This window comes from Clavelina lepadiformis, chromosome 2, assembly GCF_947623445.1.
Source record: "Clavelina lepadiformis chromosome 2, kaClaLepa1.1, whole genome shotgun sequence".
NCBI lineage: Eukaryota > Metazoa > Chordata > Ascidiacea > Aplousobranchia > Clavelinidae > Clavelina > Clavelina lepadiformis.
In genome coordinates, this window is record NC_135241.1 from 5,535,976 (window position 1) to 5,563,173 (window position 27,198).

Genomic DNA, 27,198 nt, shown 5'->3' on the forward strand with positions numbered 1-27,198 from the left:
CTTTTTCATCAATTTGTTTCATGGGCAAGTCTTCATAAAATTTTATCGTTTTGGTTGCAAAGGCATAGGCCCACAGTAGAATAGCCTATGACAACAAAGATTAATTTTATTTTGCCAAAGCCACTGCAGGCCTACCATAGATGCAGGTGCTACGGAAGTTTGGGTATAATTTAGATATAACCAATAAAACAATTTCTGGGATTTTATATGTCAACAGATTGTTTAAAAATGCTAGAGATTCGTGTATACTGTAAGATAGATAAAATTAAGTTATAATTAGGACTTATAGCATAAATTGCTTTCCAATGGGACATGACACCGTAAAATCTGCTCGTGAGAGGCAACATCACGGAAACAAGCAGAAAAATTATTCTTTTCTGTTGCAATAATTGCAATAAAATTATGTTACTGAAATGTTAGAAAGTACAAAGTCTTATCTAACTTCCTCATACCTCTGGTGGGCAATCGCCTTCCATTACTTTCGTTTCTGATTGCTTACCGAAACAGCAATATAAGTGCACTGTTGTTAATTCACATGACTTATGCTGTTTGGTCTTTACAGAATTGCGGCGACGTCACGTGAAAGTGGTTACTGACTAGAAATTAATAATAAGCTTCCTTGTTTCAAACTCAGTCGAACGTCGCGCATAGCATGAAGCGGAAATAGTATTTTATTGTTGTATAGGACACACTAGTTTCAGTGAAACAGTTGTATATTTCTTGTATTGATAAGATTTACTCAAGTACACGATAAAATATGTATAAAACTAGCAATGCAATATAGGTTAGAAAGCAAAGATGATTTACGAGCAAGATAATGATGAGATTAGGTGATAGTAGGCCTATTGCACAGAGGAACGTATCATTTTTTTTGAACTTTTTTGCTAAAGTGGAAAATAAGCAACGAACAATAAAAACAACATTTAAATCCCAAAATCAGTTGTTAATGTATAATTTGAAAAAATATAGAATAGTAAAAAAATGCTTGATTATTTAATAGGCCTACAATTTTCAACACTGATTTATTAAAACTGTTTTGTTTCTGGCTAACCAGATTTCGACATACGGTCGTACGGTATAGCCATCAGGTAGGCCTATATCTGGACAGCTCCATTGATGTAACAGCGTGACAGTATTCGAGACATGGCAAAATAGCTAACCGCAATTCTGATTATTAGCAATTCTTAAAGATTTTAAAGTTATAAAGCTAAAGAATGTTTAATGAAATTTATGGTGATACGCTTCTGGTTATAGTGGTCAACCGGATGCAACACGTAAATTGATTTTCATTACGTCTCTATAATGGCTGTTTCTTTTTTAGTGACCTCAAAATATCGTCATTAAATGAATCATGACAATCATTCACGTATACATTGTAATAACGAAACTTTCAGTACTGGCATATGCCCTAACATCCTTATTTGGGTGCTTTCGTTAAATGTCCTTATGATAAAATGTCAATTTCTATATTTTGCCGTTTTTGTCATGACAACGTGTTTTATGCATTAAACTGGCAAGTGGGGGCCAGAAAAAAATAGTTCTACTTAATTTTTATAATAAATTTTATATACCTTTTAGTAAGTTGCATTGCATTAAAAGAACAACATGCGTTTGTGCTATATGTGGAATCTTGGGTTTATTTTGTGGTTTTTATTTTCAGAAACAGGTCAGTGTAGGTAGTGTAGTGTAGATTTAAAGGCTTTTATCACATCGACTCGTTCGTGTAAAATAGATGATTATATAACTGTGATAAAAATTATGATATATGTCTTATGTAGGCTATATACGTTTATCCCCATTATGCTTTACTGTACCTTTTATACGAGACAACTGATACATGCGCTTAAATTTAAATCTCGTTTTATCTACCCTATAGACGCGCAGCAGATAAGTTGTGGCACCACCCCGGCCTCCACGCATGGGAATGCGTTTGCTCGCATATTTGGTGGCACAAGAGCCGTATATGGATCTATTCCATGGCAAGTCAATCTGTTGGAAAACGGGTAAGAATATTTTCATACAGTGTTTTAGGAATATAATCACATCTACGCATTAAAACTTTATTTCTTTGTTTTTACGTATCGTTATACACTGTAATAGTTACTTTCTTATACAGCTCGCCCAGATGCGGAGCTACTCTTATACATCAAAAGTGGATTTTGACAGCTGCGCATTGCGTTTATCTCAGGTAATAAATTTGCTCAAGCTTGCAAGGACAGAGAACTTCGTTGGGATGTAAAAGCTGGACAGGAATTTTAATTTAGCTCCTTGACGTTTTGTTTACGTTGTTTTCAGCTTACTCAACCAAAATGCCAATCTTGAATACACCGCAATTGCTGGCGATCATGACACCGAGAAAGACGATTTATTTGAGCAATTACGCTTCGTCGTGAGGGTCACGGTTCATCAAGCGTTCGACGGAAAAACTTTAGAAAACGATATAGCTCTTCTAGGTTAGATCCCGTATAGCTATTAATTTAAAAATATAGGCTTGAATCGACCTACAGGATATTGTAGCCTATATATAGAGCACAAATTTGTGAACTAAAATTTGAGCTAAACAAACCTGGTTAACTATATACAGGGATCTAAATTAATAACGGCAATGACGATTTTAGTGAAAATATTTTTAAGAAAAATTTTTGATTAATTTTGCAGAAGTTGATAAAGAGTTTGCTTTCAATAATTATGTTGTTCCTGCTTGTCTTCCTAATAGAGGGGAATTACCATATCCTTTCACAAATTGTGAAGTATCAGGTGCGTATACGCCACTATATATATACGGTATATATAGTGGCGTTAGTCCCTTGTATTTTTGTTGGATTTTTCTCTAAGGTATTTTTATTTGCTATTAGCACAACAGTAAAAGCTTTAAATTTTTAGATTCGTTATGATAACCGTGGAAGTCTATGAAACAGTAATCATAACAGCATTTTAGTAGGCCTATAAGTCATCAGTTTCGTCTCGTCCTTGTGTACCAAAATAGAATTTAGAATATTGTAAAAGCATTATAAAATTCAGGTTGGGGTTTTACGAGTGCAACTACCAAGGCCGAGATATTGCAAAAGTTAGATTTGCCGGTTTTGCCTCATAAGGCCTGCGAAGTGATCCATACGCCTACCGAAGGCAGGCCTACTATATTCACCAAGAAAATGTTATGCGCTGGGCACCTAGAAGGGGGTAGAGACGCTTGCCAGGTAAGGGGAATACACTTCTTGTTATATATACAACAGTATAATTTATAGGAATCAGGGAAAGATCTGTGCAAATTATACGGTACACTGAAAAAAAGTTGCCTTTGTTTCAAAATTATGTTTTTCATTTAGGGAGATAGTGGGGGTCCACTAGTCTGTCCCACTTATGGCAGTAGCAATGGGGAAAAGTTTGTGAACGGAATTGTATCCTGGGGAAATGGTTGTGCGGAACAAGGTCAAGCTGGCGTCTACACCAACGTTGCTTCCCACAGAGCTTGGATTGATGAAACGCTTGGTAATTTCGTCTACATGTCGGCTATGACTTTGCCAAAATTTGTTAATATGGATTACCATTTGTTTTCATTCTAGCTTACTTCAGACATTTGTTATGTGGTGTATCAATGTATCAATATCATGTATTCATAAAATGTCGACCTATATGCGTAAACGTTTGATTGTATATAATTTAATATTAAAGCTTAAAATTACGTCATTTATTATTTGCACGTCACCTATAGCTAGCACTTTTTGTAGCACTAAAACCTGTTGTCAATGACAACCCTTGTCAGTATTCTGGTGTTGAAATTCGAAATCAGCGTGAAGGCTCCATTCATAGCCCTGGATTTGGTAATTCAACTCAATATGCCAGCAATCTTCGTTGTAACTGGATTGTTGAGGTAAGCGTACAGGCTTTGACGGGTTACCATTTCTATAGTATACTGTGACGATGCGTATCTATATTGAATATTGTATCAAGTTTTGCGTTTTTACACAAATGTTTAGTTATCTGACTTGACAAGTGCGTCTGACACCGTCCTCATATCATTCCAAAGATTGGACGTAGAAGAAAGTTCCGATCAAGAATGTCGCTATGACTACGTCGACATATATGGGGGAGATAATTTGGATATTCTTCAAGGTATTTTTAATGATAAAGTTTCAAGACGATGTTATGGATAGGGCTTGTAAAAACCTGTTGAAATTTAGGAACATACTGTGGCAGACGGCGCCCTGCTGACTTGGAGCTTTCAAAAACAAGATCAACGCCATCCACTTTGCGCTTTAAAGTTGTGTTTCATTCGGACTCCAGCATTGGACGGCGTGGCTTTCGAATCAACTTCAGAATACCTTGATGCCATATGTGGTTTATGTTGTGTAGGTTACACTTATTTAAACTGCAAATTTCTTCGCTTTTTATAATTTTCCACTCTTGTATGTTCAGTTATGTTTAAGGTGTGATGTTTTGCAGATTCTTGTATATGCATTTCATGTTTTTGTTTCTATCTAAATATACATTTTTAAATATCAATGTTCGTTTGTTTTTTGTTTCATACAAGATTCGTTTTTTAAAACTTAGCTATTGGTCTCCAGCCCTTAAAAGTTATTTTGTGCAATAAACGTTGTTTTGTAATGATATTAGAGCGTGCTGTTATTCACCTTTGTCCAAACTTATTCATCAAAGGCGTATAAAGAGAAGACGGAAAACGTTTCATGACAAGTTGTCAAAGTTCCATTCATTGTCTATCAATTGATTACGCTTATTTCATTACAACAATAAATGCTGACAGATGAAGAGAGGAAACAAAGACATCTTGTACAAATGAGTTTTCGGGTTTTTAATGTGGCCACTTGCCAGTAGGGAGCTTGTTGTTTATACAATCACGGATTTACTGAAGAAACCATAATCCAATAACTTTTATCTGGAGCCAAGAAAAAAGTCAGTTGAAATATTACAAAAAAGTTTAAAAGTTTAGTATTATAGGACGGCATTTTTGAGATACACAGTACTGGAGGAAAAGTTTTGTTTGAAATAAAAGTTATAGATAATCATTAGCATACAACAGAAGTTTATCTGGTGAAATGTATTCGCCGTATATTTTTGTGATTGTCCTTGCAACATTAATGTTCGCTTTTCTTGGAGGTAAGGTTGTATTTAATTATTGTTTCCAATTAGAAATCTGTATAATGATTTTTGGCTACGATAATAACCTTCTTCGTGTAGGTATATCAACAAAGCAAAGAAATCATACACAAATCATTTTAAGTAAACAATTCTCTGTTTTAGGCCTACTCTCGCCAAACTGTATATAAGAAGTCTGAATTATCACAAAGATTTCGCCTTTGTTTTCAGAAGCCTCTTTCCCACCCTGCGGCACGAAACCAGCCATTACGTCCGGACGTTGGTCCAGAATCTTTGGTGGTTGGGGTGCACGATACGGTTCTATACCGTGGCAAATAAACCTTCTCGAAAATGGGCAAGTTCAGCAACTTCTTTTGAATTTAATTCAATATCGTGCAAAGTATAGTGTTGGACACGCTATTTAAACTCTTTCATTAAATAACGCCAAACACTCAGTTCATTAATTGATCTGGTATTGTTTTATTGCAGCGCTTTCAATGTACTTCACTGATGATGATATAATCTAATAATAACGTCTGACGATCAAGGCGTAACACTTAGGCATATGGTTTTACATAGACATCAAATAGTTAATATCATTCATGCATAAACACTACACAAAGGAACTCTGTTGTGCTGACAAGCGTGAGATTTGTTTCCGGTTCCTTGGTTACGTATTTATTATTGATCAGCGACTCCAATTATTCTATCTGAATATACGCATGAATAAGTAGGCCTAACCAAGCAGTAATAAGCTTACGTGAACTCCATTTCATCTGCAAATAAATAGTAATTAATTGAAGAAATTATCGGAAAACGGTAATCACCTTCAGGTCGGTGCTGGGCTCGATATACACTGTGTAAGCAGAAAACCGTCTTTTTTTCACATTTTCAAAGTATATGACGCAGAAAAGAATGGAATTTTTTACTATAGGCTACATTGCTACAACTTAGCAATGTTAAACTTGCTTGAAAATTCTATATATATTTGTAGGGAACCAAAATGTGGTGGCACGTTAATTCATCCAAAGTGGGTAGTGTCGGCAGCACACTGCGTCATCGTAAGGCAAGTAAATCTTATAGCATTGTATACAGTTGCTGAATATTATTTGCTGGACTGAAAATGAGTTGGGCGTAAACTCGAAAATGGTGCAAAATAAAATGATTTCTTAGCTTTTGTATTTGTTCTTCGAATAATCCGCAGTTCCTAACACTTTGCTCCTCTAAATTTTTGCAAAAGTTTATTGCAGCTTACGGTAATATTTTTGATTTGTTTATAGCTTTATAAATACCAACAGCATGAAAGTTTACACAATGATTGCCGGTGATAACGATATCAGCAAACAGGAGGTTTATGAACAGAGTCGCTGGGTGATAAGGGCGATGGTTCATCCTGACTACAACAAGGCAACGTATCAGAATGACATTGTCTTGTTAGGTTCGTTTATATGACGATTGCACCAAATGAGATTGTATGACTTTTACCGTTTTTAAACTACATGAAGCAAGCGATTTATACAAATGCGTGTTCATGTTGCAGAGGCTGATCACGAGTATTCTTACAACAATTACGTCCTCCCCGCATGTATGCCTCGTTTTGATGAGACTCCGTTTCCTTACACAAGCTGTAAAGCTTCAGGTATAAGTGTTATTTAGTCCAACAAAGAGGTCATTTTTGTATAAGTGATGCCAAAAACAATGTTCTAATTTCACTACAATTGACAAGGTTGGGGATTTGTCAATCCATTTCTAACACCAGACATATTACAAGAAGTAAACCTGCCGATACTTGTTCATAAGTCATGCGAAGTTATCCACCACCCAGGTCCTCGTGTTCCTTCTCAAATTACTGATAAAGTTTTATGTGCAGGACACTTGAAGGGGAAGAAAGATACCTGTCAGGTGGTATCCTACACGAGATACCTGTAGACTATAGTAATTTGCCGTTAACGTTTCTTTAACTTGATTATCAGTTTAACTAATTTGTTTTGACATTTTTCAAGTTTTCACTGGACGACACAGTATTACATTCGCCATTGTTTGATTTTTTCCTCTTTTGTGTAGGGGGACAGTGGTGGGCCTCTTGTATGTCCGAGATACGGCAGCAATGGCTTAGGTGAACAAGTGTTATACGGGATAGTTTCTTGGGGAGTGGGGTGTGGTAAAGTGGGTAAAGCTGGAGTGTACACGAACGTCAACACGTTTGCAGAATGGATCAATAAAACAATAGGTAAATAAGTTAAGCGAAATGATAATATTTAATTTATAAATTAACCAATTTTGGACTGGTTTGGAAAGTTGTACAGTGGTGCATATATAGTTTGTTACGCAGAGCTTACATAGGCCTGCCGCCTATGTAGATTTTTTGTTTATTACTAAATGTTTATGTTGTGAAAGAATAACGTTGGAAACTAAACATTATCACATATTTCAGCCATTCCTCCGATCTACAATGATGATCCTTGTCGATTTTCTGGCATAAAAATCCAACATAAAGCAGAAGGTGAAATCAATAGTCCTGGGTTTGGAAGTCATTACTCCAACAACCTGCAGTGCGTATGGGAAGTTGACGTAAGTTTCTTCCGTTACAAGTGATGACGTAAGCTAAGTTACAGATGAAATGACGTAAGCTAAGTTTCTTCTGTTTTCTTCCGCCAATTGTATAGGCTATACCTTCTTTCTTCTTTCATATAATGCAAAAATAAATAATTGGTAAACATTACTCAATTTCAAAGACGAATACTGTGAATCAGTTCTGGCCAAATATTTTTAGCTGTCAGACATAACATCTCCCTCTGCCACCGCCAAAATTCAATTTGAAAATTTTGACGTGGAAAAAGATAGAGATTGCAAGTATGACAAGGTGAAAATATATTCTGGAGACGATTTTGATCGATTAGAAGGTGAGTGAGACAGGACAAAATTAAACTAAACATAAAATTTATGACAAAATTTGAGTAAAGTTTTAAACGATATTGTTTACGTTAAAGGCGTTTATTGCGGAGACAGAATTCCTCCTTCAGTTACCCTGTCCAAGACAAGATCGGCACATCCAAGTCTGAAGTTCAGAATTATTTTCACATCCGATAACAACATTGGTCGCAAGGGATTTTCTGTTCGTTTTAAGATTTCGGACTGATATCACTTCACCACCACCACTATGTTTGGTGACATTTAAAACACATGAAAAGAATATTAGACCTAGCCTATATAGCTTGGTTATATGTTAGGTTATTTTCAATTTTGTGTGATTAGGCCTACATGCTACAATTAACATTTTAGTGTGTAACACGAAACAAAGAATTATGACAATATTTCATTTATGGCTTAGTCAAGCAGAATTTCGAAAAACTATACGGATGCATTTGCCTCTATGTATGGCTTCGGCCAAGTTTGTAAGCTATAGCCTACCCATGGTTTCACAATGCAAATACAACACATGCCATCCAGAATCCTGATTTGCTTGCCGAGCAAAAATAGGGCAAAGTCAATTACAGTAGTGTTAAGATATTTCGTTCGTGTAGCACAATAAATAAAGTATGTTTTTAAAAGTAAACGTTGCTTTGATGCAAATTGTTGTATTATGTAGGCTATAGGCCTACGTGCAGGCCATGGTAGAAGGGCGTCAGGCTGCCGAATAGCCCAGGCCTACGACTTTTTATGGGGCCTGTTATTTACAAATCACATTTATCTTCACGCTTCGATGAAGGAAGCATGTAGTAATAACCTAAAACTTAAAAAGTATATTGTACAAAAAATACGACATTTTGTGCGTTTATCGGTTATATTTCAACAGCGCCACTGCTAAGCACCTGTTTATGCCCATGTGGGCATGATGTGGCCCTTCTGTGATTGTGATTAATATCTGTATGTTGTGTAAAATTTAGCAACTGGCCGTTTATGAATCAATATTTACTATGTAGGTAATACAAGCGTAGGCTACATTAAGTTTTGCAGGGATCCAAATTCACTTTCAGGCCCGGACTCATATTGTACCTTACACGGCCCTGCCTACGCGTGTACCCAAAATTTGATACGTTTATGGCTTATTAAAAAAACACGCAGCAAGGTGTGGCCAATAAAACAATAAAATTGAAGGCTATAACCTGGAGTCGCACGTTAACCAAATTATTTTTGTTCATGGGTTTGCAAAAAGCGAAAACATACAACCACTGTCGTATCGCGTAAAGTTGGTTTTGTACGCACAAGCTGTGTGTTTTAACAGTACAAAAACAGTACTTTAACAAAGTACAAAAAATGTTTAAAACAACACAAAGCTAGATCTTCTGTAATACCGCAAATGTTGAATCAAGGCTGATAAATTGAAACGGCTGGTGACGTCCCGAAGTAGGCTACATTTCGCAGTTATTCCTATGTTGACTATGACTGACTGAGAACATTCTGAATAAAAATCGATTTGTCTCTATTTTTCAGTATGGGTGTACATGTTAACTATGGATTAGCCTACTTTTGAAAATATTATCTCTTTGGTCACTGAGAAGGACTCGGCGGGCTACTTGTGGCCCGCGGGCCGCAGGTTAGACATTTCTGGTTTAGAGGTTCCGTAAACGCCACCACAATGATCTGAAAAACGCCAGCGTAAGAACCTACCTTATTATGATACACATACGAGCAAGAAATGATGATCTTGTTTGAATTATATTTCACCTTTTTTTAAAAAAGAAGTTGTTTCGTACTAGGCTATAGTTACTCTGAGGAAGTAGGCTACAGCAGTATTCAGCACCATATCTGACTGTTTATCAGAGCTGTTTTCAAGTAGCCTACTAATTTTGCTACTGGAGTACAAGTAGGCTACTTAAATTAAAAGACATTTGAGTACAAGTATGGTGGTAGGCTATAATATGGTATGATAATTTAATCTTTATCATCGGACTGAGGAAGGTCTTTGCTCCACTTAAACCCGGCAATGATTTTTCATCGCTCGAGCCCCGGTTCAGAGTAGGCTACAAGTACCAGACCAGGTGGTAACTACCAAGTACTTAGCAGAGTTACTTGAGTACTTCAATTACAATATAGAAATGAAGGTAGGCTATAATTTTTTTAATTTCTCTGTAATCAATTTCCGCTTTCGATCGAGACTATCGCGTTCTATCTCATAACACCTTTCATTTTTATACATATAGTAGCCTATTACTAGTAGGCCTAATGATCAGAAAGGTAATAGAGCGAAGAATGGATGAACGACCGTCGACCGATCATAAAGTGTAATGTAGCTTAAAGTTACAGTTTTATGAGCTTTTTTAAAACGATTCACTTAATATAGCCTACAATAACAAATCAGCTATAAAAATTGACAAACAAGTAGCCTACCAATTCAAGTATTTAAAAAAAAACAATCAAGTAGGCTACACCCGAGTACTGGGAAATTAGTACTCGAGTACTTTAGAGTACAGTATCACAAAAATGGTACTCGAGTATTCGAGTCAAGTTCTTTACTCCATTAATGCAGATCTGCTGTTTATTGCGTTACAATAAAGTTTTTCAGAATCTTCAGAAAATTTTGGTGGTGTATGCTAATTGCCAACAGCAGTTCGACTCCATCCTCCCCCAGGTTCAATGTGCGTTCAGAAAATTTTAATGTATTGAGCTCTAGTCAGTTAGGTTTTCCAAAAAATTGGCTCAAACTGGTATAAGCGTCCAGGTTTGACATTCTGTTTTCAAGACAAGTGTTACAAAAAACACAGCTTGTATTAAGATTTCTATGCCATACTTATTTGGACACTACCATGACGTCTTGCAGGAAACAAAAAGAACCTTTACTGCGATTTGCGTCTTGCCACTCTTGTAATTTTCGTTTCATGTTGATGTTTTGGATATAGGAGGCCTGTCTGTTGTCTTTCCCTTTCGTTATGTAAGAAAAAGTTTTTTTTGGGAGAAAGAGGAACCACAAACAATAGAACAAGGGAAGAATATTCCCAGTAACGAAGAAAATATTTCCTAAACCTAGTTATAGGTTAGCCCTAGGTCTATATAGGCTATATAATAGACCACATATTTTAATATGAAATATGCCTAGATATGCAATAGCCGCATACTTCAGTTCGGTAAGGCTTTCTTCGGAAAATATTTAGAAGCTTGAGTTTGGTGTGATCTATCTGCCTATGGACTAAATAGGTGGTAATTTAGGCTTGACATAAAAAGTGAGAGTTGTGGTCGGCGGCCCCGACTAGAAAGTACGGTAGTTTTTTGACGAGAACTTGTGCATGCAAATACGCAAATTTTGGCCTGATGGTGTGCACTGAAGCCTTAGTTTCTTTATTATGAATTGGTGTGAAAATCAAAAAGTTTGGTGTGCGCATTTGTGCGTCGAGGTGCGACACTTACCACTATGGTTGGTGGGGATTAGTTTTCGATTATTTTAGTATTATGACTTCTGCGCGTTCATAGATTATTGTAGTTACTTCCGTAGATTAGTATTGTTCATTTTCAGATGCCAGATTAAAAAGCTTGTTAACTGAGCTGAGGATGCAAGATGAAGTTTACATCTTTTTGTTGCGGAATCAATTTATTGACTGCCAGTTATTGATTTTGGAAAAAGCTACTTCAGTAGTTCATGGCTAGTCGACTATGCAATTGGTATTTTTCTACCTTAATAATTCCGGCAGCCAATGTGGAAAGCACAGCGTCAAGAAATCGTGCTTGCAAAGACGCAAATTTTGGTGTTCAAATGGCCAGTGTTTTTTATTTATTTTTTATAAATGGGCATGAGGATAAAAAAGCTGATCGGATGAATCTTGTGCATGCAAGTGCAACAGTCTTCACTCTGGCCGACGGCCAGTGAACTAAACATTTATTTTACTGGTCACCAGTTATCGAAGTAGGAAAATATGAATACGGTAAATAGCAATTACGCAAGTCTGTTAATTGAAATCTATGATATATGTGCTAATTATCAACTTAAAATGACATACTAAAGTATGAATTAACCTAAAAATTATCCTCTTCAACTTAAACTCTCACCTCTCATAACTAGATTACCTCAAAAATACATATAAATAAAAAGATAGTCTATCATATCGGCAAGATTCAAACTCAAAATCTCTAGCATTTAGGCTTAATCGCTAACCACTGCGCTACCGGATTTTTTTTTCACTTCTGCAAAACAAGAGTAATAAACCTATCAGCGGAAACCTGCTGGTCACAGTATTGTGCTTTTGCAACTTCAGTAAACGGACACTAGTAAAATAGTCACCTTGTATGTACGATCAAGTGCTTTCTACTGTTATATACTGTTTTATATATATATATATATATATATATATATATATATATATATTTGTTTCTTGATTATCATTACAAAGATTGTGTGTTAAGTTTATTTGTTGCTAGTTACTAAAAAATGTGTAGGATTCATATTGGGCTGTTTAGATGTATATACATATACTGAGAGCAAATTGATAAATTAATAGAAGTTTATACAAATGGTCAAAACTCAATTAGCAGTGTTGCTCTTAAATGTAAGTTAGGTTATAACAAAGTCAAACACTGACTAAAAGCATCTCCCAATGTATGATTTTACATTTTTGTACAGATATATAGTGACCATATTTAATCTTTTAATGTTGTCCGATTATTATTACTGCAATCGTTTCCAATATTTACATCCATCTGAGAAATTATTACATCTATGCAATCAAGTTAAATAGATCTAATAATGTGCATGTGTTAGTAGCTGCTGTATTATATATGGCACTTAGACTAGTTGGTCAATTTAGAGCATAATGTAATGTTTTTAATATTTGTCAAGTTTTCAATTCGATGACAACATTTATCTCCCCTGACTAGTATGATATTTAGGTATATTTAATGCTCTTGTGCATTTAGATTTGTGCCTGTAAAAGTCGTAGTTAGCCATTGTATGTATTTGTTTCTTCTGTTTAGAAAGAAATATTTTTGTTAGTTTGATTACAGCAAATACTTCTACCTATTTGTTATATATAAAAATTATAATATATTAAAATTTCAAAGAGGAGGAGCAGAAAAACAAGATGGTTTTTCAATTTTGGACTTTGTTATTTTTGATTGGTGTCTCTTTTGCTGAGGTGAGTTTATATGTGTTTATGGTTTTATTGTCACATATATACTGGTACCAATAAGCTCAGTTTTGTGAATGTTGTTTTATCACGCCTTTACCATAGTCTATGTCACAGCCAAGACAAAAGAGCCATGTTAAGGCTTTATATACAACTCATCATATTCTATATAATTACCGACTTTTGTGCTAGTTATGTTAATAGCATTTGGGTGTAATGATATAAATGTTTAATACTAAATGTTATATTATGTTTAAATATCCTCTACATATTGCTGGAGCTTGTTGCTATATTTGGGCAGAAGTAGTTTCCTGTTTTCTCTGCATTGGGCAAGACGCATGGCCCAGACCAGCACAATTCATGAATCATAGCCAGATATGTGTGCATAGTTTTGTATGTATATAATATATATATAGTACCACAATTTTGCTATAATTTTCTTCTACTTCTTGGATATCCTCCAGATTGTCCAAAATGAAACATCATCATTGAATTTAGTTACAATTGTTTTTGTTATAAGCTTTGGTTTTCAGAAGAATTGAAAATTTCCAGCCCAACCTGGTTGGTTGTTTAGGTTTTCAACGTCTATATTTCGTCTTTAAGCAATATATATTTTGTTTTTATTCTATTTCCACTTCAAAGATGTTGATACTCTATCTGTAATTACAAGTGCTAGTATTCTGAGTTAAATGAGTGTTTTACTTTTCTGAAGGAAAGACAATTCCTATTTTTAAACTTGGTACATATGTATGTTTGGTAATCAGGAATCACTGATGTTCTGTTAAGCTTCTGTTAAGCAGCTAGCTAGCTAGCAGTGTCAACAGAAGTAGAATTTTTATTTCCAATAATGGCAAATCTTGTTTTAAATTCCATTTTTAGTTTGTTTTTCACAGGCTGCGCATGCTCATATTTATTAAATTGCAAGTGATATGCTATTATGTTTTTATGTCACATTGGTTGAAATCTAAGGTATATATAAGTAGTGCACAGACTTAGGTAAGTGGTAAAATATCTTTGTGGTTCATATATGGTCAATGCTAAATTAGTCTAAGACCTGCTGAGGTTGCAGAGGTTAAGGTCCAACGACCATTACTCAGTATCATATAACATTGTTTAAACAGCTTGCCTTCCTGTGAGACAATTAATCAAATAAGGTATATATTTGATATATATCATGCATCATAAAATCTTTTTCAATTAATGCAGCAACTTTCTCTTCCTGTTGAATTTTATTTGGTGGAGTTTGTAACGATGTTGTAAAAGAGGAAAGTTCTAGTAACCTGATTCAAACTAATCTTAGTAATCTGGTTACGGGATATCAATTTTTACATTTTTGAAGGTGCCTTTCTCCTGTCCATGTCAGGTGACGCTTGGGCTTTGTTAGGCTTGAAAGCAATTTTGCTTCCAACCAGTTGGAAATATATGTAGCTTTAGTTTCCTTTCCACATGGTACTTGGTCTATTCAATGTCTTGTAATTTTGTTTGTGGAAATCATGCAATGTAGGCTAGTGCTGCAAAGAAAAAACTTATTCAAATTAAAGTTTAATACGTTAAAACAATTGAATTGCTCTTGAGGGTTTGTCAATTCTCTTTAACCCTGAAATATCCTGCTGTTATGTCTTCTTTCTTACTCTTGGTTATCATCATATTTATACATGTTATCATTTTATATACCTCCCATTGAGATTTGTTGACTGATCCTTAATATTTATAAGGCCATTTATTTGGGGTAATATAAGCTGTACTGCTCATAAAATATGGCATGCCATGTGGTGTTTATGTGGTAATCAAGGGATTGTAACTTTCTCTGAGAAACTCATTCAGGCACATGACTAAGCTTTTAGTAGTTACTGTAATCAAATAACAATTACTCCTGAGAGAGTGCTTAATCACAATAATATGTTGCCTGATGTGTCGATCAAATGATTGGTCATCACTGGTGCCATGCAAAACTAGCTATTTGATAGATCCTTCATGTGTACCTAAGAAACCCATTGTTTGTCATATTACTTCATTTTTGTTTATGGTTAAATTACTCATTTAATATATTTGAAGTATTGGTCACCCAGGGTAGATGAGATTTAGTTTGACAGAATGGTCTGTCTAGAATCCAGACTTATCTGAAATAGGAGATTATTACTGGTATGTTTCATGAAGTTATTTAAATTCCATATATTTTTCTTCACTTGAATGAGTAGCATCATTTTTCACATAACACAGCACATTCATACTAATACATACCAGTAGATGGAAATATAAAATGTGAAACATATGTCGTAATTTGACCTTGTTGGGTGATTCAGGTGACCAAACAATGTTTTTAGTGCCATCTATGTCCATGAAATTGTTTTATTAACTATTTCTTTTAGCCTTGAGAGGGTACTTGAGTTCCATCAATTAATTATTTAACACTTATATGCGAAATCAAGTGAACTAGTTAATGTGTAGAACTGTGTCGGTTTATTGCTATTCACTGTCATTATTTTGTTCTATTACATTAGCTAACTATGATAATCTTAACACCAACATGACCATTAATGTGCAATCGGTCCTTAAAATGCATCAGATTTAGTTAGATTTACACGTTGTTATACATTTAACGCTCTAAGTATTTTCTTTGTCATATAGATTAAAGCCACCAGTCAAGACAGCTTTGTGCCAGCAATAGCTATGGTCTGTGGCAAAAACACTCAGTATCGTGGCCTTTCTACAGGAGAATGGGTTACAGACCCGACTGGCGAAAAGGACTGCATGGATACACCTGAAAAAATATTGGCCTATTGTCAAGAGGTATTCATAGCTGTATTCTATTCTTTTGCTATTGAAGTGCATTCAAATGACATTATAGATAAATTAAAACGAATATAGTCAAGTGGGGCAAAAAAATGCAAAATTGACAAACTTTTGATTTTCTCGCTAAAAAATCGGCCAAAAAGTCAAGTTTTACCCTCTATTGATCAATATTAATATTCCATTGATGTATCCAAAAAATTGGAGCATTATGTTTATTCTTTTTATTTTTATCGAATATTTTGTGTTGCTCTTTTTTCCCCAGTGTTTGGGGCAATAAAAACCATGCTCGGGGTAAAAAAAAACAATCAATTTCGACAGCAAATTTTGTTTATTAAAAGCAACACAAAGCAGAAGAAATAGCAATATATACAGATGAGGATGAAACTGTAACATCTTGTTCAAACAAACAAAAAAGTTTATGCATTATGAAGTCCATATTTGCTTAGGAACACAAATTTTTCTTTCACTTCCTCTTCTTCGGCAAAACCAAAATATGATTTTGCACGTCCGACAGAAGTTAACACTGCGGTTGAAGGACCCCAAAAACAATTTTCAACGGTGACTATATCTATGTCTTCCTTTGTTTGCCAGTCCCAATACACTGCATCTTCTGAAGTTGATTTCTTGTCCCAAAACTTAAATTCAGCTTACTCAATTTTTCCATCAACCTCGTCTCTGAAGACCTTCAGAAGTTTTCCCCAATAATATGTTTTTGGCTTCTCCCAAAACACTGCAAAGTACTTTCCAACTTGCTTTTTGTTTATTTCCAATTTAAATTTTCTCTTTTCTTTCTTCTGTTCGTTTACACTTTCTTCAGTTACATCTCTTCTCTCTTCCTCTACATCTTCCATTCTAACAGCTGTGTCTTCTCTTGTTTTGTCATTCATTTCTTCAGATTCATCGTCAGACTCTTCTACCATCTCATCCTCTGTATCTACTCTCCTCATGTCTTCATCCATTTGTCTTTGAATTTCCCGCTCCATCCTTCTTTCTATTTCTTCCTCCTCCTCCAAGTCCAGTGAATTTATTTCTTCATCATCGTCTGCGTTCCTTTTCCTTCTCCCAGCTTTTCTCTTTTTTGCAATTGTTCCATTTGCTTCAAAGTTTTCAACTTGCTTGTTAAATTCTTCATTTGTTAAAATGCTTCCATTCATCTTCACTCTTTTTTCTTTTTTTCTTCTTGTCATTTGTTTGTCGTCCCCTTGATTTTAACACACTTTCTATCGAAACCGATTCATCTTTTGACACAAGCCGTATTTCATACTTCATCCCTTCGGGAGCGTGAAGTTGCAACTTATTGATGATTTCCTTTGTTGTTCTGATCCGTGATTGTACTGTGGTGCTCGTAGACGGTGTGAAAACAGCTTAAATGTTGCGGATTGATGAGGTGGATGGCATTTCTTCCACATTACTTGACCATTCAGTTTCCTGAGGACTGGTCTTTTCCAAAATTGGATTGCCTTCTTCATCTTTTGGAGAAACACAATGCTACCAGGACTGGTTAAACTACTACTGAACAGAGACTTTTGAAACTGGTAAATGCTTACAAGAAGGTGAAGCTTTTGAATAGCTATTTGGCAGGAGTTCAACAAAGTGGAATGGTACATAAATCAATTAACTACAAAGAACAACACAAAATGATTGGAGAGTAAAACTTAACGCTTAACTTCACTCGCTTAACTTAATTTCAAATGAATCATCAGTACATTAGGATTAATGTATTTACTAGAGATCAGGAAACTGAGGCAATGCAAGTAAAGCATTAAAGTGGTAGTTTAATTCCTTATAGCAACCAAAATCGTTCTAAAATGAAAGTTATTAAAGATGGGGTAAAAAAAAACAAGCACAGGGAAAATAAAAACAACTGTCTTTTTTTGCCCCAACACATTGTGTAGTTTTGGGGTAAAAAAAGACAACATAAAATAGAATGAAAGGTTAACAGCAATCAAAATTGAAGTACTGGAGTACAATCACACTAAAATATCATGTAGATACACATAAAAAAATTGTGATTTTTAACCATCGTTTTCGATCCACAAAAAGTTTAGTAAAGAGCAAAAAAAGTTTTTTTGGACCGTTTTTGGGTCAATTTAGTGATTTGCATAGTTCCTGAAGAGTACTTACCTCTAGACCTGTATTGTATGTTAAAAAACTATGCAAATAAATGATGTTTCTAACCATGCAAAGCTTTTTCAAAAAAATCATTCTTAGGGGGAGTTGGGGGGGCTGTCCTTTTTTACCCCAAGTACCCCTATGTTTTTTTTTGCCCCAACTGACTATATCTCTTTACTTATGCAAATTAGCCCTTTTATAGAAGTTTGTTGTTTAAAGAATAAGGAAGAATGCATACCAGATGTCGCCCATCAGTATAAGCTTCTATTTATTGCTTTGTGTTTTATATTTTTGAAAATTGAAAATTTTATTTGGTCTGATGGTACCTTTAGGTTTACCCAGACCTTCGTATAACCTCCACTGAAAAAGGTACCAAAGTAAAAGTAAATGCTTGGTGTGCTCTAGGAAACCGTGGACCAAAATGCAAAGGCCATGCCCATTCTGTTACTCCATTCACTTGTGTTGGTAAGACTTTTGAATAATGCATGTTAATGTTGTGTCGGGTATGTGTTGCTTTCATATTGAACATTGCGCCTTCAGAGAGTGAAATGTTTTTGTATTCAGACTCTTGTTTGTGTATGGATACATACTGCCACAAATTCAATATCTGAAAACATTGTATTCTGTGCAGTCATACACTTTTTCAGGACAATTATTTATTTACTAAACGTCTTTAACAAAGTGGTCTTTAACACTGTCACACATGTTATTGTATTGTGATCAAAGCTAGTCATTATAGTGTTGAGAGGTCTTTGAGAGACACCTCACAGGAGCCATTAAGACATTCACCTGAATTACTATACCAAATCCTTAATTGCATTACCTTGTATTACAGTTGGCCCAAATGAGGCACCTGCGCTAACCGTACCTTCAGGCTGTTCGTTTCAACATGTTAAAAACAGCTCATTGTGTCAAGACCGCAATTACTGGGTAAACGCTGCGCATGAGCGATGCCAGGATATGGTGAGTTGGCAAATACCTCATAGAAAAAACATCCTATGTTATTTATAGGTATATGGTATTCATTTTCTTAACAACATAGGAGGTTGTTTGTCTAGCATGAAATTTGATATCACCTTGCTCCCTTAAACACATTATTTAAACAATTTCCTCTTTATCGGAGAGTTTTCATCAGTTTAACCCTTGAATTGCATGAATACGGAAACTTCAAATTAAGCACATATCTTTGTATACATAAGAAAGTGAAAGAAAAAGGAATTAAAGAAGGTTTCTGTTATTTTAAAAATGGCATTTTTATATGGCAACAATAGGCAGGCCACCCTGAAGCCTAAAGCGAAACACAGTGTAGAATAACAAAGCCCATAGAAAGGAACATTAGAAGATTTTATTTCTATTTTTCATTTTCTTTGAATTATGAAAAGTGTAAGGAAATGATATATTTGGTAACAGCTGTCCAATTACTTTACTTTGCTTGCATTGCAATATCATGGATCATTCTCTCATTTAACGGGGTGGTGTCAACAATGAAAGTTTGTGACTGACACAATGATGGTAAATAACCACCAGACTAATTTTTAAGCTACGCTACTACACTAGACATGTACACCAATTATCAGAACTTTAAACAAACTATTCATATTTTGACATTTTTATCGTAGATATAACTGGGTAAAGTACATTATTAGCTTAATGCTCTGTTTTTATATCTCACTCAAGACCTTAATTTTTATCTTAAAAATTCTAGGATTTGAAATGGTTGGTTAATTGAAAAAAAAACTATCGGTGTTTTAGAACAGATACCCGACCTATTGTATAATGTTGATCCCCATATCGTATCACCAAGACATATTGCCTTTTGGAAAATCGATCATTGCCATTTTATCAAGTATTTTATTGTCTCTATCCATTTTACCACAGCTAAATGAAGAGCAAGTGTTTGTACAGTGATGGCTTCTTATTGATTGCTCATTGACAACTGCCTTTTTGCCCTAGAAGCATAATGGAACTCCACTGATCTGTTGTTAATTGGACTAAATTATATTTCTGATCTTTATCTATTGTTCCATCTAATTCTAAACCATTACCAGGCAGGCCAAACCTGCATCGATTTTGCCACGTATGGTAAACCTTGTTGTAATCTTTTTTTCAGGAAATGGAACTTCAAGATGGCTATACTCCAATAGAAGAATGTGCTACGTCTGCATGGCATGGAATTGAACTTGTCTGTTGTCCAGACATGGTAGTTCCATCTAAGAAAAAAGCTGAATCAAAGCCAGTTCCAAAAGCACGTAGGTTTTCTTCAAATGATTTTGCCAATTTGTGTAGCATTAAAATGTTGCCAGTTTTAGTTCTCTTCAAACTTTGCCAACTAAGTAGAAAACTTCTCACACTAAGATCGCTGGAACTTAAGATAATCTCGTCACCTATCACCTTATTTTATTTTGATACGTTACGATTTTGATTTTTTGATATGTTTTATAAAATAAGTTGGTAATACTTTGATAAATTATTCAGTACTTATGTATACTTTAATACCTACATACATTTAATAGATTGCTTTCTTATTAACGTTAGTGAATGGTGTATTTGTGTTGAAAATCATATCATATCATCATTTTTAGGAACCGCATGTTATGCCTTTGGCAAGTTTACACTTGTAAATAACTTTATTTCAGCTTTGGACCCAATTTGTTCTCTCCCAAAAGTTATTGGTATGTGCAGAGCAGCATTCCAGGCATTCTATTACAACACTGAGAGTGGCCAGTGTGAACATTTCATCTATGGTGGGTGTGGTGGAAATGAAAATAATTTCCCCACCATGGGAGATTGCATGAAAAAATGTCATGTTGATGGTGAGTGTAGCACAGCATTTTGGTTCAGGAAATCCTGAGCTAAACTGTAAACTTTTTTGCTAAAAATAAAAAGCTATATTATAAATATTTGATTTAAATCAACCAATATTTCAACTTTTTATCGAGGTGTGGCGACTTCAACATTTTATCGAAGTGTATTTCAGCTATACAGTTTCCTCACTAACTAACTAGTTGGCAGTTGCGAATTAAAACTGTTAACTTCTCAAATTATAATGGTCCTTTTGTTCTTCTCTGGTACTTTTTTGTTTACTATTATGATCGTTTTAATTTTTCTCCACTTGCAACAGATCCACTCTTAGATTTGTCGATATTTCAAGGCCTTGGCCCAGTTATGTTGGGTAATCCCCAGAAACCAGAAACACAAGGTTAGAAACTGTAAAGATTCTGAATATCGCAGCGTTAAACAAATTTATTTTGTAGCTTTAATTGATGATTTACAATTAAGTTGTTTTATTCCTTTTGTTAACTTGTCACACATACAGGTGTTGTACATGCCGTAACTGGCCAATTGTTAGATATTTTTATCATTAATGTAATAGACCTGCAAAGTTAGTAGGGTTCCAGTATTTTACACAATTTCTCTTAAACCCATGATTGTTTTTTCATTTTCAGAATCAACAACTACTGAAACTACTACGACCACTACCACATCATCAAAAAATCAGTCACCGGTTTCTTACTTTGACACAGGTTTGGACCCCGAAAATGAACTTGAACTTTTCATGAACGGTAAAATGGACCAAGTGAAACAACATCAGGCAAAATTGGCTCAAGTAAGAAAATCTGATTCAATACTTTCTTCATGTATTTTTTACATCAGATGCAATGAATATGTCTGATGCGATGGTGAATTTTTCACTCTTACTCTTAGCTATGAATTACGTGGAGCAGATTACAATAATAGTCATCAGCCTTAAGGCTATAATCAGCATGCGCAAATACCTACTATGGATTCGAGTATTAAACGTTTTCAACCTCCTGTTGACTATCATGAACCTCATTGGCATTTAAGTTTTGAAATATGAATTATGTTTTGTCACACCCAACTCAGTTTCAGTTCCAGGAGCCCTTCAAGACACATTGATACCTCATATAGTCCATGTTTTTGTTCCTCTACCATGTTTCTGCCTTTACTACCAATCCTGTTTCCAGATTTCATGAAAAGATTTTTCTGTGTACTACCCAGTACAACCAAATTTCCACTTCATTTTGCGCTATGGTAACTGTAATTTGAGTATCTGCTCTTACATCCAACGCTTCCAGTTTTATTCTGGTAGTTGATTTGTCTGTCAATTGACAAAAAGCTTTCCCATGTACTTGCGCTCAGTGTAATTGTCTTTCGCTTTATTCCATATGCTTTTTTGCAAGTTACGCATGACACAGTCATAGATTGTTTATAACGTAGTTCCTTGAATTCAACAGCTCCAATTACTACATAATTATTATTTTAACGCAATTATGTTTCACGTGTAGGCCATGTCTGATTGGGATGCTGCCAAGGATCACTGGCTTACGTCGCGGGGTAGCCCAGCAGAAAAAGACAAAATTAATTCTGTAAGTTGACTTAATGCAAACATAATTGTCTACTGTTAATAATACAACTGTCCTCAAACGTTTAAAGCATCATAAGTTTTTGGTAAATATCAAACTGAAATATCGTGTTATCATCATCTTGCGTAAACTTATGATATAATTGCTGCTTGATCAAACTATGATGCTCTAAACCCGCGCTTTGGTGCCCTACAAAGAAATGCGCCGATGCATTATAATGTCACGCTTAGACACATACCTGATGACGCAGAAAGCACAACACCATACAAAGCATCAACGCAATGTATAATACTTATAACACAAAACGCTTTTCAGGATTACCAGCAAATGATTGACGCCCTTGACACCGAACTCACAAAGCAGCTGCAACAGTTAACTGACGTTCATCAGGCTCGTCTCGATGCCATACTGGTCAACACGCGTCAGTCAAACTATCACAACTTCCTCCAAGAACTGAATGCAGAAGATCCTGTGGTAAATAACAATCATATCCTGTGCAGAGGAACCATTGTCGAACAGTGTCATACTTTGCATAGCATGTTCTGTATGTCTTGCATAGTTTCAGGTCGTTTTTTTCAAGGGCCATCATGGTGAAAATAACTCTGCCATTAATTGTGAGGATGGAAATTTTATTTCAAGTTACAAATTCTCCTTTCAGGCAAGTCATGTACTTCGCGCGTTTCGCCATTACCTGAATGATGAACAACGTGACCAGCAGCACGTAATGCACCATTTGAACAGAGATCAAGAAGAGCCTTCTGCACCTACTGCTGTGCTGCCAAAACTTCAAGCGAGATTGTCGGCAATTCAAGTAAATTGCGATCCTTGATTCCTTTCGTCCAAGTATATTATCGTATGAGAAATTTTTTTAAACACACTTTACTACAATTACAGAATAGAGTCCATGGTGCATTGAACCTTATACAGCAGCATCCAGATATTGCCGACGATATTCAAGATGATATCGGTCAGTGATCGCTAATATTATAGCATGCTTGGGATTTTAATTCAGAAATAAATGCAATGGCATAAAATATAACGTTTTCTGTAAAAGGTTTTTAATTTTGGTCAAAAACTTTGTGTAATTAGGAATAACCACAGTCCACAGTTAAAGTCCAGGTACTGAATGTTGATTTAAAAGGGTAGATCTATATATTAATTGCATTTTTTTGAATTCCCAGATTCTCTCATGGAGGGTTTCCTGCCATCAGTTTCTCTTGATCTTGACAATTTGAGTGATGGCAAAACTAAGGAAATCAGCCTGGAAGTGGATGAAAGTGAAGCAGTCATGATCGATCAGGGAGGTCTGCCTGCTGAAGTCGGTCAGTTCGCTCTGCTGTTGTAATATAAATAAATGGATATGCGGTTTCTAAATGCTTGTGAATTCATTATTCTTTGTTGTTTGTGAACTGGTATTATGAGTATCAACAGATTGATTAAGCCACGATAAGATATTTTGCTTATATCATATCAGACATTTCATAGTTTTTGGACTTTGAGGGCCCAAATATTTCCAGTTTGTTACGTGTGTCAGCACGAAATTGGAGATGAATCTGTCGTAATGATTTGACTAACAATTTTACTTATAGACGAAGAAGTGGATGTAACTGAAGAAGTTGATGAAGAGTATTACGATGATGATGATGATGAAGAGTATGACTACGATGGTGAGAGAATATAGTGTATTGTTGATGTCATAAATCCAGAATTTTTTTTAAAGCTTGAGTGGGAGAATATTTCAAACTTCGACTTTTCTACCACAACTATAGTATATATACAAAGCACGTTAGTCTTTATTTATTTATTGTTATAACGGATTGTATAAAGTTTTGAATAACGTTTTTATATTGAAGATGATGATGAATACATCTCTGATCAAGAGGTTGAAGCTCTCACTCCAAACATTGAAGTGGAAGAGAGAGTGGAAGATGATGAATATTATGATGACGATGATGAGGTATTAAATTTAATTTTGTCATTGTGTAGAATTAGTATACAGCATATAGTTAAATATGTATAGTTATTTATATATAATTATTTGATTGGTTATGCAGAGTATATGGTTGAAACAAATTTTTAATCCATCTCACTTTCACTTAAAAAGTGGAAAACTGAAAAACCCGGTTAATATTATGCTGGAATAAATGGTAACTCTTTGTGAAGCTTTGCAAAAATTTAACAAAAATAAGATGTTTTTTGAACAAAAATGACCTCGTCCAAATACGAAAACAACTCCGTGTGTTTATTGTTGAACACATTGCACTGACCATCTAATTGCTAATTTATTTTACATCAGGATGATGAGTTGAACCTGGACTCTGATGATAATTCTGATGACGTGGAGGAGCTTGATGTTGATGATGACGATGAGGACGACTATGTGGAAGATGACGACGACAAAGAAGATAACTATCTTAACCTTGACATTGACAAATACTACCCAGTAGTAAGTCGGTCCCTATCCAGACTTAACTGTGATATCATCACAAAAGTATTTTTAATCATTTCTTAACGATATTATCGACCATTGTCTTCAAATGAACTGCCTTTCCCGTCCAACTTGGTGCCATATTTAACTTAGTGTGTATAGTAAACATCTTGATTCTGGTTTCAAACGATAATGAAATTAAAACTCATACGCCCTTTTGATTTCGATTTGGGTCCTCTGTGACTTGACAATCATCGATTTTCCTATCGTGTTCTGGCGTAATTTAAAAGCTAGTACACCACTTGCAATACAGTTCTGTTCATAATACCGGAAAAGCAATTGCTGCAATCGAACGTACGTACAATGAAATCTAGCCCTTCTAATTTTAGAAAAGCAATACCAATGTCAATCAAGTAAGGGCGCACAACCAAATGAAAGCGCACTGATTTGATTCAGTGCATTGTGAATGCAGAACTCCTATAATCCTGACAAGTTCTTATTTTGTTGTGGCTCACCTACACATGGTCATTTATCTTGGCAACTTTGCTATTATTTAGTGGCTACCGTCAGAGAACAGGAAACGACCATAATTTCAGTTTAGAAATTTCAGTTATGTTTCAATACGATACCTCATTGCGGTGTAGTGGTAAGCTCCACCATAACCAAAACCAGTAATTTTTTGCTCTTTATCAGGATCCTCAGCCACTGTACATTGCTGATGTCCATAAAAGCTACAGCGAGTACACTTGGCTTCGTTGGATGGGTATTTTCGGCGGCTGTCTCCTGCTTACAGTCATTGTGCTTGGCGTGCTGCGCTACTACCAGGTCAAGAAACATCGCTCTCAGAAATTCGCTCGCGTGCAGGTGAGTTAGATCATCCCGTTGTGTCTGAACGTATAGTTTAATACACATTTTTTGTTAATGGTTGCTTAATTGGGATATTTTTTCAGTTTATGAGTCACTTGTAAGTCATATTTACGCATGGGTTTTCCTAAATCTAAATCGATTAGTCTCTATTCTAATAATAGTAATAGACTAATCGATTTAAACTAATAACGATCATCTTACAACGGGCTGCGCGTTAGAATGCTGTTTCTATATTTAGGTCGACGATCATTTGACGCCCGAAGAACGACAGCTTCTTCAAATGCAGCAGAACGGATACGAGAATCCGACTTACAAGTTCTTCGAGAAGCAGCAATTGATCGCATAAAAAGTTTTTGAGAAGTTTCTCTCGCCCATCTGTACATAGCCGACGCTTACGTAGGGTTTAATCAATAGATACTCAACTGCGTTTATAGATTCTTCTTTTTAGTTTTTTGAAGCATGTAATTGAATTGAATTGTCTTCAATAATTCTGCAAAATATCTTAAGAACGTGAACTCTACCCTGGTGCAGTTCTTGCCCGAAAGCTGTTTTAAAACGCGGAAAAATCCTACTCTGTAGTATCTTTAATAGATTTTCAGTGTATTTGCTTAGTTGTTGTCGTTGTTGTCGTAATCTCCTTAACAATCTTGCAAGTTAGCGGTGTCGTGATAGTCATCAGCCAATCAGTATTCGACTTTTTACGAAGCTCTCATCTCATATCAAACCTTTGTTGCATGTATCAGCTTTGACATTTTCTCTTTCGTAAAATAACTTTTTACTCTTCTTAATGTGTGGAAGCTTTTTTTATATCGTTTTTACGAATCACGCTGAAATCTTCGAGCTTTCGTCACATCTCATTCAATCACTTTTCACGCTTTACGTCATTATGTAACTTGTGCACTGTCGTATGCCCGACTATGTTGCTTGGCTTAAACAATCACTGAGCAATACTCCGTATATGTATACACCGATGTAAAGTAGTGGTTAAATTTTACTTTTCACCAAGGCTCTTTCGGGCCCACAAAGCATCTCTTGGGTTGCTAACGAAATGTTACTTTTTTGCTGAAAGTCAATTGTAAGATTATGGTGCTATGTTGTTGGTGAGTTTACTGCAAGGTTTCTAATGGAACGCAATTGCTAATTTAAAAATTGGTCTAAACTGTCGAAAGATTTGATTGGTACCAATGCGAAAGTTTATGTTTTGTAATGTTTATTAATTTTGTCGTGATGTTATGGCCAGTTTGCTAAATAAAATGTGCCCACCTGTAGAAGACGACTTCTTCAAATCACACTCTGCCTAAGTTGCATTAGCCCATTTGTGATAGGGAGTTAAACCTTAAAATCGAAATTCTGCAGTGGAATATTGCGTATATTTTGCACAGGCTGTGAAATTTGGTCCTCTTTGGTGAATTAGGTTTCCTGTAACAAAACTAAGACTTTTGAGCTGTTTTTGTCTTGAGCAGAT

General features: G+C 35.3%; 3 protein-coding genes across 3 annotated transcripts; all 3 read left to right on the forward strand.

The window, feature by feature from the left end:
• Positions 1 to 650: 650 nt before the first annotated feature.
• LOC143445496 (coagulation factor IX-like) lies at positions 651 to 4,610 on the forward strand. Its single transcript, XM_076944638.1, has 10 exons — positions 651 to 1,666; positions 1,877 to 2,003; positions 2,117 to 2,188; positions 2,296 to 2,453; positions 2,659 to 2,757; positions 3,022 to 3,197; positions 3,327 to 3,489; positions 3,729 to 3,871; positions 3,978 to 4,113; positions 4,182 to 4,610. The coding sequence occupies exons 1-10, from the start codon at positions 1,606 to 1,608 to the stop codon at positions 4,325 to 4,327; spliced, it is 1,281 nt and encodes a 426-aa protein (XP_076800753.1). The 5' UTR covers positions 651 to 1,605; the 3' UTR covers positions 4,328 to 4,610.
• Positions 4,611 to 4,801: 191 nt separating this feature from the next.
• On the forward strand, positions 4,802 to 8,546 carry LOC143445497 (serine protease 1-like). The gene is made up of 10 exons (XM_076944639.1): positions 4,802 to 5,115; positions 5,326 to 5,449; positions 6,089 to 6,160; positions 6,375 to 6,532; positions 6,635 to 6,733; positions 6,821 to 6,996; positions 7,159 to 7,324; positions 7,529 to 7,665; positions 7,868 to 7,997; positions 8,085 to 8,546. Exons 1-10 carry the CDS (start codon positions 5,055 to 5,057, stop codon positions 8,231 to 8,233), a joined length of 1,272 nt encoding a protein of 423 aa, XP_076800754.1. The 5' UTR covers positions 4,802 to 5,054; the 3' UTR covers positions 8,234 to 8,546.
• Positions 8,547 to 10,911: 2,365 nt separating this feature from the next.
• LOC143445488 (amyloid-beta precursor protein-like) lies at positions 10,912 to 27,004 on the forward strand. The gene is made up of 18 exons (XM_076944627.1): positions 10,912 to 13,157; positions 15,777 to 15,938; positions 18,386 to 18,518; positions 18,889 to 19,016; positions 20,164 to 20,302; positions 20,690 to 20,866; positions 21,175 to 21,252; positions 21,500 to 21,660; positions 22,361 to 22,441; positions 22,754 to 22,912; positions 23,097 to 23,249; positions 23,333 to 23,405; positions 23,620 to 23,760; positions 24,028 to 24,105; positions 24,292 to 24,395; positions 24,735 to 24,884; positions 25,560 to 25,730; positions 25,972 to 27,004. The coding sequence occupies exons 1-18, from the start codon at positions 13,104 to 13,106 to the stop codon at positions 26,077 to 26,079; spliced, it is 2,250 nt and encodes a 749-aa protein (XP_076800742.1). The 5' UTR covers positions 10,912 to 13,103; the 3' UTR covers positions 26,080 to 27,004.
• The last annotated feature ends 194 nt before the right edge of the window (positions 27,005 to 27,198 follow it).